The sequence below is a fragment of the Myiozetetes cayanensis genome, unplaced genomic scaffold (genome assembly GCF_022539395.1).
Source record: "Myiozetetes cayanensis isolate MyiCay16 unplaced genomic scaffold, myiCay2020 scf3, whole genome shotgun sequence".
NCBI lineage: Eukaryota > Metazoa > Chordata > Aves > Passeriformes > Tyrannidae > Myiozetetes > Myiozetetes cayanensis.
The window spans coordinates 36336515-36349310 of record NW_026087521.1 but is presented as its reverse complement, the minus strand read 5'-3'; the positions used below and the strand labels follow the sequence as shown (position 1 = coordinate 36349310).

At 38.6% G+C, this 12796-nt stretch overlaps 1 protein-coding gene across 1 annotated transcript in view; it reads right to left on the bottom strand.

The window, feature by feature from the left end:
• Positions 1-1842: 1842 nt before the first annotated feature.
• The window catches only part of TPH2 (tryptophan hydroxylase 2), a 50892-nt gene continuing 39938 nt past the window's right edge, over positions 1843-12796 (bottom strand). The window contains exons 9-11 of the mRNA XM_050324071.1: positions 11798-11893; positions 3911-4044; positions 1843-3823 (exon numbers count right to left, since the gene is read on the bottom strand). Of these exons, the coding sequence (XP_050180028.1) occupies positions 3649-3823; positions 3911-4044; positions 11798-11893 (405 nt within the window). The 3' untranslated portion in view covers positions 1843-3648. The remainder of the gene's footprint in view (positions 3824-3910; positions 4045-11797; positions 11894-12796) is intronic.

Sequence of the window (12796 nt, the reverse complement as noted above, 5' to 3'; positions counted from 1 at the left end):
AGCCATTTCTAGGTTGCTGCTCTAAGGGACTTCAAAATGTCATATTGCCTCTCCTCTGGTCTCAAGATGAGATCGACTGTGCCAGCATCTTTCCTGAGAGACAGCAGCCTAACCCTGTTGACTTAAAAAATTATGGAGGCTCTGCTGTCTCCCCAGGCAATCTATCCCTCACGTTTCACTGTTACATAACTTCATGTCCTTTCCTGCAACTTAAGTCCATTAGTTCTTAAGGCTGGAGAACAGCCTGTCCCTTCCATTTTGCAGCTATTTCTATGTGTTTGATAAAGGTTATCGTGTCTCCACTCAGTCTCCTCTACTCCAAACCAAGCAATCACAGTTTCCCAGTTCATCACACAGAAGCCAGGCTGCTGCTGGCTGGTGATAGCTTTCAGTAACTGCTGACTGGGCTGGATTTGTACCAGCAGCCTGTAGGTGAAAGCCTTCGGCAGCTTTAGCTCTCTGAGCCAGGCTGTCCTTTCAAAGACGTGAAACTTTTTTCTGTAATTCATTACAGTGCATCAGCAAATACACATTACAGTACAGTAAGTTTCTGGAATTTTCTCCATCACATTAGGATATCATAACAAGAAGAAAGGAAAATATGCCTTATTTCATGAAAGTGCATTTTAGGGCCAAACTTAAAACAGGATTCCCAATAGGTCTTGAAGAGTGGAGAGGGAAAACAATATATTGTGTTAACACCTTCCCCATTCCAACCCCTTTACCGAGCAAATTAAATGAAATGCATGAACCGTGTCTCGGTTGGCAAATGAAACTTGGTATTTGTATTTGCTGCCATGTCTCAGAGTGTTGTTTTTCATTTTAGACTTTGCATGGTGGTAAACACTGCAATGCTTTACATTCATTAAGCTTGGGCCCATTTAGCCTGTGCAGGCAAAGCAAGTGCATATATCTCAGACCCATAAAGCATCAGTTCAGAATTACACAGGAAATAAATGAGACTAAGCCAGAAGTCCAATTTCCAGAGTCCAGCTCACTAAAGCTAAACAAGCATCTTAGATAAATATGGTCTATTCTAAATGAAATGTTAGTGTAATTTGATAACTGTCAATAATTCCCTCATTATGGCTAAATGAGCTTGTCATCCAAGGAGATTGCTGTATGGCTGATCTTAATTTGCTAATAAAAACTGCAGAGAAGAATTTCAGCTAAACTGGAACTATTTGATTCATAAAAGTGCAACAGTGCACTTTTCAAAGCATTCCTTCCTAGTCCTGACTCCTGACTGGTTGAAGCCCAAAACCAGTTTGCTCTGCAGCCTGTAAGAAGGCCACTTTGCTATGTAAGAACAATGAGTGATTGTCTCTCTAAATCACTGTTCTTCCTTATCCCATTATAGTTAATTTATTTTTAATCATGTTGTATAATAGAAATAAAATCATTGGATTAAGCATATATCTAGCAGCGGGAGCCCATTATCCTTTGACAATGTTCTGTTTCATTGACATTATATCTTCACTGTAGACAGTTTCCTTGCCATCATTAGTCCTAAAACGGCTATTGGATTTCAAGGGTTTCTCCCTAATCCATAATAAGATTTACTTGCTAACAGCACGAAACAAAACAAAGATATGCTTCTATTGTTTTACTGCTGTGGAATACTTACTTTAAGCTATTCAGAAAAGTCAACTACAAATCCAGATATTATAAGTATTTAAAGTTTTCCTGCATAATTCTGATTCAAGGGAAAGCCTCAGCAACTTTGTAAGCTTTGAATCTTTGTGGCTTTATTTTACTTAAGCAAGCAACAACACTTTGTCAGTTCTTGAACCAAATAAGATCTATTATTTCTTGCACAATGATTTTTTTAGACCAGTTAAAGCAAATCTCAGTACAGTCCATTTTCTCCAGAAAGGGCTACAAGGGATTCATCAGATTTTATGTGAAGAAGGAGGCAGAAACTCTCCTGCTAAGGTTGCCAGCAATTCCTCTGTGGTAAGTGCTAGCAAACAGTCAGCACTAACGTTGGGAGGTTAAAAACTCCTTTGGTATGCTGATCCCCACGGGATAATTCAACAGTTCTTCATTTGTACCAATGGCAGTCACAGTTAAATCTAAAACTAGGGTTTTTTTACACCCTATTAACAGCAGCATTAGAATGCAGCAGGGACCATCCAGAGAAAAGCGCCTTTTCTGTTATCTCTTAGTTATCTTTGAGGAGGTGGAAGATTTCTCTGTGAAAATTATCCTTAGAGATTGCCTCTTATTTAAGGATATGCTGGCACTATCAAGTGGTGCTCTTTTTATGCTGAAATTGCTAGCAACACTGAAGAGTCTCTGCATGACTCTTTCATCTGGGAGAGCAGCTTCAATAGATATCTATTTTCCATATATGCAGACAAGCTATGACACTTTCACCCATACTGACATAATCCGCATAAGCCATATGGTTTCCAATAAGAGGGGTCCATACAGTACAGTCAATTCTCCATTATCTTGGCTAATAGGAGAATAGAATAACCCAGACAAAGGAAAGACATGCATAATTATTGCTTCCAGATAAGAGCTGTCTCAAATATTTTTGCACTGTGCTCCCCAGACAGAGCTTGTACATCTGTCAGAGCTTGACAACTTAGAGTTTATTAACTCAGGTATTACCTGCATCCGTCCGATACAAGCAAGGCAGCTTGGGCGTCTCCATGATTTAATCACTCCATAAGTATTCTACTAACTGAAAATCATTTGGGCTATAATTAAATAACAACTTCCATATTCACCATTTTATATGTTCTGATACTAACACAGCATAGACCCAGTCACGCATGAAAAAGTCAAGGTTGAATGGGGAATAAAGAGGAAAAGCGAATTATACATGAAATGCAAGAGGAGTATGTTCAAAACACAAGGGAATGCACAAGGCACACAGTGATGTAGAAGGGCTAGTGGAATTATCTTATTCCCAGATAGCACTCACAGAGGAAGCACGCTCAGGACTGTCACAGGTAGCGAGTGTGAATCAGAACTATCTTTCTACGTGAATTGTCAGAGATTTCTTTTTTATTGTGTTGCAATTACTCAGACACATTGAACTTTTGTCAGTTGAGAATTCTCATAAGGTGTAATCTCTGAGACCTTTTAGTACCAATACACAGCCTTCCTGATCTCAGCACTGGTATACAAATTGTATTGTTCAGTCACAAGAGACACTTAGTTCTGTTACAGATATACAGACAAAACTGTGTCTTTACCACTATAGAAAGAAATACAGATTCTCTTACAAAGAAAATGAAAGTGTCACAAATAATTTCTTCTGGATTCTTATGGAAGGAAAGGCATCATAAAGAAATAAACTCAGACTTACTAAAATCAGCAACATCATTTCTTAAACACTGAAGTGAATCATCTTACGGAAACAAAACCATTGCCAGATAAATTTTTAATGGTATACTTGTACATGGCACTGATTTGAGGAATTGATGATTATATTCTGCCACATTCCATGTTGCATTTACAAATTAGCATTGCCTTGGTTTGTCTGCACATTACATCTAGACGGAGGTACACAACGAGGCAAGACACAGGCCAAGCTGTAGAGGGAAAACTGATGGGTTAGAGAAGTCAGCCATCTCATGTGACATAACTGGCTACAGAAAGAGCAACTGACAGCAAATCACAGTGCCAGACATATCAAATCCCTAAATATCTGTTCATTTTGCTTAAAGCATCACATACAGTATTCAGATCACTGCGCAGGTCCTGGACAACATTTTCTATACTCCTGGTATCCTTCAGAATCTCAATGCTTTGCGTATATGGATTGAAATACACGGAGAAGGGACGATTGATTGATTTGGCAAAGTCCCTGAAAGAAAAAAGAAAACAAACATTTTTTTTTTTCAACCACTGAAGAAGAGACATTTAGATTTTTGAGTCAGGGGAAATAATTTACCTCATCTTTTCTTTGGCTTCTTCAAAACTTTCTGAAACAAAGTAAGCCTCCTGGAAAGTAGTGATAAGGCATTCTTGCAAACAGGTTGTCTTTGGATCGAATGCTTTCACATTGGCCTTGTCAGAGAGAGCATGCTGCAAAATATACCACAGGATCTGTTAAACTGTGTTTTGATACTGCTGTGTGTCTACATACAATTGTTCATATATACAGCTTTTATATCACTATGCTGTTTCCCACTAGCTGGTAGCCCCTCTTATTTTACATACAATGTTTTTTTCAGTTTGAACAGTGAACATGGTGAATTTGCTACTTAAAAAAGCTCTCACTGTGGAAGAATTTTTTTCCCCTAATAAAGAAATAATAAAGAGGAGATTAGAAATGCACCTGCCATGAAAACATAAAGACCTAAATGTTCAGCTGGAAATAGGAAAGTCATCAAATAACCATTCTTGAAAAATTATCTGTACAACTGCAAATATGTATGTCCCCAAAATGTCATTTAACTGGCAGAATTCACCACTGTCTTGGTGAGTAAATTGAGTCTCACCAAACAGTTCAAATAATCTGTGCTTTACATTTTCAAGCCAAAATCATATACTATTTTCCTGACAGTGAAAGTGAAACTATATATCTGAAAACCCATTAAATAATGCCAGTGTACTGCATGGTGATAAATGCATTGCCCTTCTATCACATACACCCAAGCAATAATGCTCCATATAGAACTGCAAAGAAAACAAACAGACACAGGTAAGTACAGAGAAGATACTGGGCTGATGAGGCATCAAATGCTGCTATCCAGAGTGAGTAGAGATTTCTGATTAGCCTTTCTCTTTAAATGATTTGCACAAGCCACTAGAAAGGACACAGAGGTTTCAAAACTGAAAATCAGGTACTGAGACATTTTCCAACACAATCTTTTTCTAGCTCCCCTTTCAACTTGAATACTTGTGTTAGCTTTTGGATCTACCTTATCTTCTAGAGCATACCTATTTTCATTCTCAGTGCTCTGTTACAGCAGTGCAAGTAAGGAAGGAGAGTATATTTAGGTCACCTTTCAACCTTCTTTAGTCCCCTGATATCTACACACAGTGAAGATGTGCATGAAAATCATAAAGAAAGGACAGGGAGAAAGCAGATCCCTGAGGTCCAAAGGTGTCTCTGATTTCTTTACTTTCTATCTGCATGGACATTCTTTATAGCAGAGTAAGGTATTAACGTTAAGGTATTCACCATGACTTTTATCCATGCTCTTGCTTATGCTTGTTCCTAAATCCCTGTGAAAGGCACTGAAAATATCACACTAGCTCTCAACCTGCAATCTCCAAATAACAGGACAGAAAACTGGAACAAGAGCCTCTTCCTCCCATCTCCTCTCTCTCCAAAAATAAATACATGAAAAATTAATGCATGGAATCATGAAATGTCAGAGAATTACCTTTCTTTAGTACATGGATCTTTTCCTTCTCACAAGGTTTGCTGTTTCTAGCCAGCCAGCAGTTGAACAGGTTTGAAAACAAATATTAAAAATGGTCTGTCAACGAGCATCCTCTTCTAAATGGACTGCAGGATCAGGCTCACCTTATTAGGCTCCTGCCTATATCCCTGCTGTCACTTTCTCTTTGCAGAGCCACAATACAAGCAAATGCTTGTAAATTTAGGCACCTACCTCCTTCTATCACAATGAATTTGCTTTTCTTCACTGAGAACTATAATAGATTCCTTTGGAGGTTAACTATAGATTAAAAAAAAATCTCCTCTTAAGGTGCCTTTGGACTTCCAGGTGAGACTTGATGCTTCAAATGTCTGCAGCACAAAGTTTTAAAACTCTGACAGGACTGAGTGAAGCCCTATGAAGGGAATCAAAATTATGACACATGCCATGATTTGGCAGGAACCGAATCAGTAGGTGACCACTTCTGGCTCATGGATTCTTTCCTGTACTGTGAAAGTTTCAACAGCAAGGGATGACACTGTTATCTTCTCTACTTACTAATGGCCTCTGCTGGGCCAGGTCTAGTCCTTGGGACTAAAGCCATCAGAGGTAAGAAGGGATTCAGCCTGTGGCTCCTACATCATGAACAACTGCTCTAGTCAGTGAGCCCTGATTTTATAAAATGACAGAGTTTAAAGAGGAGAAAAGCTGATCGGCTATCAGAGGGGATGTCCTCTAAGAAAGCCTTTCTAGCTATTCTCCTCAGATTAACCATATGAAATGACTTATACTTTCTGGATCCCAGTTTAGTTTACAATGAGCAGAGCTGTTGCTTCACAAAGCAATTCTGCAGAGACTGGGATGTGAGGACACCAGAGAACGTGTAACCTGGAAACAGAGGGTAAAGAATTCAGACATGCCTTCAAAGTTAGGTGACAACTGATCACTTATTCTTAGGATTGCAGTTTGGGAATGAAGCGCCTACATTCTGATGAATTCCCACCTGAGACACCTTTCTCCCTTCTAGGACGCAGTCTTTGGTTCTTGGATCAATTCGGCATTGTCATGGCTACCAAAGCAATGTTTCCACCTTTGCAAGTCTGGGTGGTGTTTTCAAATTCCACAGCCTGGCATCTGTAACATCTGCTATTGAGCTGATATGCTGACACCAGCAATGCCAGACTTCAGCAACCGAACTAAGCCTGCAGACAAACCTTCAGAGAGATCATAAAGTGTTTGGTGTGAACTAGAATGGTCAGGACACTGACTCAAAGCCGACTAGAGCATTTTTCAGAAACATAACAGTGTTCTAAAATGTTGGTCCTTGGCATTCTCAGCATTATGAAGTAAGCAATCTCAACAAAACAACTTGGTCTGGTGAGTCCAAAAGCTTTCAAGTTCATGTTATTCATAGAAACCTCTTTTGTTATCCCCCTCCAATGACGTGTCAGGGCTAATACTCATAAGGAAAATAGGCTTTGGTAAAATAGAGCATCTTACCATCTTGTGGATCTGTAATAACTGTCTCTAATGGCCCATTCACACGAATCATATGACTGTTTATACCAATAAAACTACTGGTGATTCTCCTTCAGTTTGAGAAGTAAGAATTTGGAGTGAAACTTCCAAATGAATCACCACCAATTCTCAGGAAAAGCAGCAGTATCAGACAACTGGACAGCTTAAGAATTAGACAAATACCCATTACAGGTCTCTCGGGTCTAGGTTGTCTGATGCATTGTACAGAAGATGGAAGATATAGCACAAGATCAAAAGAAGACTTATATGATTCTGCAGTAGCAGCCAGTCAGAAATACTGGGGCATGTCAGATGGCACCAGGCATTTACACACTGCACAACAATGAATCATTTCTTAAGTGACCGCTATCACTGACACATGAAAAAAGAGTTTGGTCTTGTAATTTCTCTTGAGTATAAAAAATGGAGTGTAATGATACAACTCGGAGCTTTTCAGATTTGAGAAAAAATAAACAAGACAAAAACCAAAAAGTAAAATTTTCAGCCAGTAAGGGGAAAACTTGAGTTGAGAAGTTGTGTGGTGTACCAGCACCTTTATCGTCTTGTTATTCCCGGTAGAGCACGTATAGCCTTGGAAAACCTGCTCTTAAATGTTTTCCTGCTCATCTACAATCTAAGTTGCAAATCTGACAGTGTTCTGATACTACCAGAAAATTTTTTTCAGCTGTATAATTTTATATATTGTTTAGACAAATAAGGAAAATACTTTCTAAAGAGTACTAAAATGAGTATCTGGGATCCAGGAGTTGTTTTCTTCATCCTCTACAGAAAACAGAGCCAAATTTGCATTTGAATCTTTCTGGTGTTAAAGGCTAATGCTGTCTCTTCTTAAAATAAATGATCATTAAAACAAAATAACACAGCTGGATATTGTATTTGGCCTTAAAAATTTATACAGAAAAATTTGAAGACTACTCTCCGTTTAATATAGAAGCATACAACAAGGATATATGACTTGATCTACAGCCAACTGAAGTGGATAGGAGACTCCTTTAATGAAAGAGTTCAAGAGAGCATCATACAAAGTAAATGCATTAAAATTTCCAAAGACATTTGAACTGCCTTTTAGAAATAGTTTTAATAATTGAAATGTACATTATTTCCACCTTATCTCTAAGCCCCAAATACATACTGTGTAATAGTGTTAGCTAGAGTTAACCTGACTATATTAAGCAGAACATTTTATAACTACTTACTGTATTATTCGTTTCCCCCAGGCTTCATTTTTAATCTTCTCTTTCTCCTTATTTTGTTGTGCTTTCAAATTTTTTTTACTTGATGTTTCCCTAGTATGCACATCAGGAGATGCACTTTTCAGTATCTGAAATTTTAAGTCTAAATACTGAGTGGGGAAAAAAAATTGAAGGGAATCTTATATTGATAGGTTGGTGCCCACATTGCTCTAGCTTTTACAGTTCTTTGTTACTAAAGCTGTTGACCAGATTTGCAGAGTAAAGCAGTGTAATAAAGAAACAGGGAAGACTGAACAAGCCATTCACTGCACTGAAAGGACCAAATACTGCTGGCCGTTTATACCCTGCAAACAGTGTGGCTCATTAATTTCTAGAAATTTCTAGAAATTAGACATAAAATTGGCCACCATGTTATTTCCTGTGAATACCACTGCATTGAAAAGAGAGATGATGGGGATAGCAGTTGGAGAAAGACTTTTCTTCTTGCTCGCAAAAGCATATTAATAACAAATGCCTTTGCAGTCTTGAGTGCACCCTCAGTAAATTTGGAGACATGACCAAGCTGGGCATGATTATTGTTCTGCTGGAGGACAGGAAGGCTTTGCAGAGGGATATGGACAGGATGGATTGATGGGCCAAGGCCAATCATTGAGGTTCAACAAGGCCAAGTGCCAGGTCCTGCACTTGGGTCGCAACAATCTCATGAAGAGCTACAGGCTTGGGGAAGAGTAACTGGAAAGTGGCCCAGTGGAAAAGGACCTGGGGGTGCTGGTTAACAGCAGCTGAACATGAGCCAGCAGTGTGTCCTGGTGGCCAAGAAGCCCAGTGGTATCCTGGATTGTATCAGCAATAGCATGGCCAGCAGGACCAGGGCAATGATTGTCCCCCTGCACTCGGCACTGAGGCCACATCTCGAGTCCTGTGCTCAGTTTTGGGCCCCTCACTACAAAAAGGATACTATGGCACTGGAGCGTGTCCAGAGAAGGACAATGCTGAGGTAGCTGGGGTTGTTTAGTCTGGAGAAGAGGAGGCTCAGGGGAGAGCTTATCACCCTCTCCAACTACCTGATAGGAGGTTGTACTGAGGCGAGGGTCAGTCTGTTCTCCTGAGCAGCAAGTGACAGGACAATTGGAAATGGCCTCAAGTTGCCAGATGAGGTTTAGACTGGATATTAGGAAGAATTTCTTCACTGAAATGGTTGTCAAATATTGGAATAGGCTGCTCAGGAAAGAGATTGAGTCACCAATCTTGGAGGTATTTAAAAGATGTGTGGATATGGCAACTTGAGGACACGGCTTAATGGTACATGTTTTCACTCTGACACCTATGAGAAGTACATGTGTTGCACACACGAGGGTGAGACTTCCTGGCCATGCAATCTGACTCTCCTACTCATCCCCACTCACCAGTGAAATAGCCAGAATCATCATCATTTTCAGAAGAACTGCTGCCATCCATTAGGATTTTGGTTATAATCAGGATATTGATATAATCAGGATCTCCAGAACAATCTATTAGCATGATTTAGCAGAAACCTTCAGGTCAAGGAAGAAATTTTCCCTCCCAATAGGTGCTAAAAGAAAAGGCTGGTAAAACTAAAAACTAAAACCATCACAGGGAGGTTGTTTTCCCTCGAAACAGCAGAGACTGGCAATGGCCTGATGCAAGGCTGTGCACTGAACTCACAGGTGCCCAGACATTCTCCTACCTAAGCACCTGCCTGATGTACCTTGTTGACAAGAAGCACATTCATTCCTGGCTTGTGGTCTAGAAACAGCTTCTCCCATGGCTATTTTAGCAGAAAACTTAGTAGTTTTTTGCAATTTTTTTCCTTACCTTTTACCTTCTTTTCTACTCTGGAGCACAGTCCCACAAAGGCTTTCAGGACATTTTGCACCTTATCAGGCCCTTCATGGAGACTATGTCTACTTGTGGTATGGTGCTGCTCTGTTCCCAAAATACACAGATTTTAAGTAACCAAAATGTCTAATTTAAGTCTCTAAGCATATGCACAATCTGGTGAAATGTAATATCTTACGATACACAAGAGGTCAAACCAAATGGTCTAATAGTCCCTTCAGGCATCATATCTACGAGATATATATGTAGTGTAATAGAAAAGTATATAATATTACTGATTTATGGCAAAATTACTATGATTGATATATATATATATATATGGCCATACCTTTGAAGCAGATCAATATAGTTCATTATTGTGCAGATTATTTAATTTATACTGCTGCTTTTCAAAAGGATTATTCTTTGCACTTATACTCTGAGATTATTGCTGAGTGAAGAATACAGATCAAATGTGTGATACCAAAACATGCACACTTGACAAGAATAATGTGTTTGTTTATAACACTGACGGTAGAAGACTTATTATGTTCTTGACTATTCATTTCCTCATTTTTATGCCCTCAGATTTTGTAAATGATGTGATAGGTATTTTCAGGGTCATCACCTAGCGACCATATCTCTTAGTTTAAATAAAAGGCCTGATTCTTTGCAAAATACTGCACAGAGTTTGGGGCTCAGCACTGAAGGTTGTTAGGCCAGAGGAAAACAAGCAGGACATTTCCATCTCTTTGCATTTAACCATCTCTGCGCTGTGAGTACAGAATATTGCCAGGCAGATAAAGAATACTTCTTTGGCTGAAGTATGCACAGAACTTAGAGCAACTCTAATGCAATCAAAGCAAAAATACTGGAGAAGGTAATTTTCTTCAACCTTTTTCCTACTACTGAAAGAATACCAGTTTGACTAATGAGCTTCACCACAAATATTCTGTTATGGGTGAAATAAACAGCAAAAAGACACTGAGGTACTTCTATTGAACTACCAGATAGTTCACTGAAAGCCAGCCCAGGAAGTTGGGAAGATGTTTTAACACAAATAAACAATAGACATACTGCAAAATAGCTTGAAATACTATTCAATATATACTTTTGAAAAACAACTATTTACCTGCAAAGCCACCAAGAGTTTATTTGGGTCCCTGAAGATAGTACTCTTCCCTCTCTTTACCCTTCCCTCCTACCTTGCCAACAGAGAGGTGTACTATGTCCCAAAATACTACACTTGTAACAAAATACCTTTTGCTTGTTTCCAATGTTTTGTAGGCATAAAAAGAAGCAATAAATGATCCACTACAACTGCTCACACCATGCAAGGTTAAACACTTTCACTTTTATAAGAATAGGGCTCTATGTATTGTCTAATAGGCAAGTCTAACATGAGTATATACACATTCCTTAACTGTAAATATTATTCATCTATTGAATCAGGACCTTAATGAATGGTGTTTTTTCATATCAGTGATACAAATACACTGGATTACTTACAACAGAATTGTGTCTGATTTCTAAAACTTTATTGTGGGTATTAAAAATACATGCTTTTCATCCAAACAAAGCTTTTAGAGGTCCAAGGCAACCTTACCTGTTTAAACCCATAAGCCTCCTTTTACAAGAAATGAAAATTCAAACAGAAATAAGTTTTGTAGTTTATAGTTGTTTTGGTACTTTGGGCCTTACAAGTCCATTTCATACTTTAAGTGCCAGCTGATACTTCTAAGCTTTTAGGTCAATACCACATTTTAAATAGAAGGTTTTTATCTTGAGAATTTTAACTGTTATTTGAAAGTCAATATATTTATATCCAACTATTATTTTGTGAAGATTAAAGGTTGATTATGCTTTAATGGTACATACCTTTAATTCTCCAATAGAAGACAGAAGTCCTGCCCCATAAGCACGTAGTTGTCCCTCTTGCTTGCAAAGGCCAAATTCAATCGTAAAAAAATAGCACTGCAAAATATACAGATATTCAGATACATACAGTAGTTGCAAATGGGCACTTCGGCAATGACAATCACTACCATATTCATTCACTTGCCCAACTTCTTCAGAACTACCTGTCTTGAACATAAACTCAGATACAGCACGTTATTACTACAAAGTAACTTAAGTATCATGTTCTGCAGTAAGGGAGCTTTGAATAAAAAATGTGAGATTTTGTTTTTTGTCTGGGCAACCAAGGAGATCCCAGGAATGGCCAGTTAGGAACAGACAAGCAAGATCATTTAGTATCAAAGGCAGAGCCCTGCAGAGATTTCTGAAACCTTCTAAAACAAATGAGATGCTTTAAAATAAAATCCTGCAAGGTAGTCAGTCCGACTGTCTAGGAACCTCCCAAGATCTCTGAGATCTAGTTCAGTTTTACACTCAAGCTGATACTGCTTTAAAGGCTGCAACACAGCGAATTTACTGTAACGCATGCGTGCAAGAGCCTCCTTGAGTCCAGGCCTTGGTCTTCACTAGATTTTACTCTGTCATAAACGTCTGTCATAAATGAAGAACTAATATGGCATTTGGTTTCTTAAATTACAGAAAGAAAATGAGTCAGTCAAATGAGTTTACTTGACCAATCCATTACAGTTGCTTTTTAGGTCTACACTGAATCAGGTAACATATCTGAACTGTAAAATTCATGAGAAGCTGTGAAAGAGATGTGCTGAATGAGATATAACAGTGTGGTATCTAACTTTGCTGTACCCACCCAATAAAGTTAAATGTTAGGAAGACCTTAAGAAGCCCACATAGCCCACTGTTCCCTAAATGCAGAAGATAACAGTCTATTCTGCTCCTATGGTACTGAGTTTTAGTTTGGTTTTGTTATGAGACATCAAAATTGCTTTTGATATTAGATCA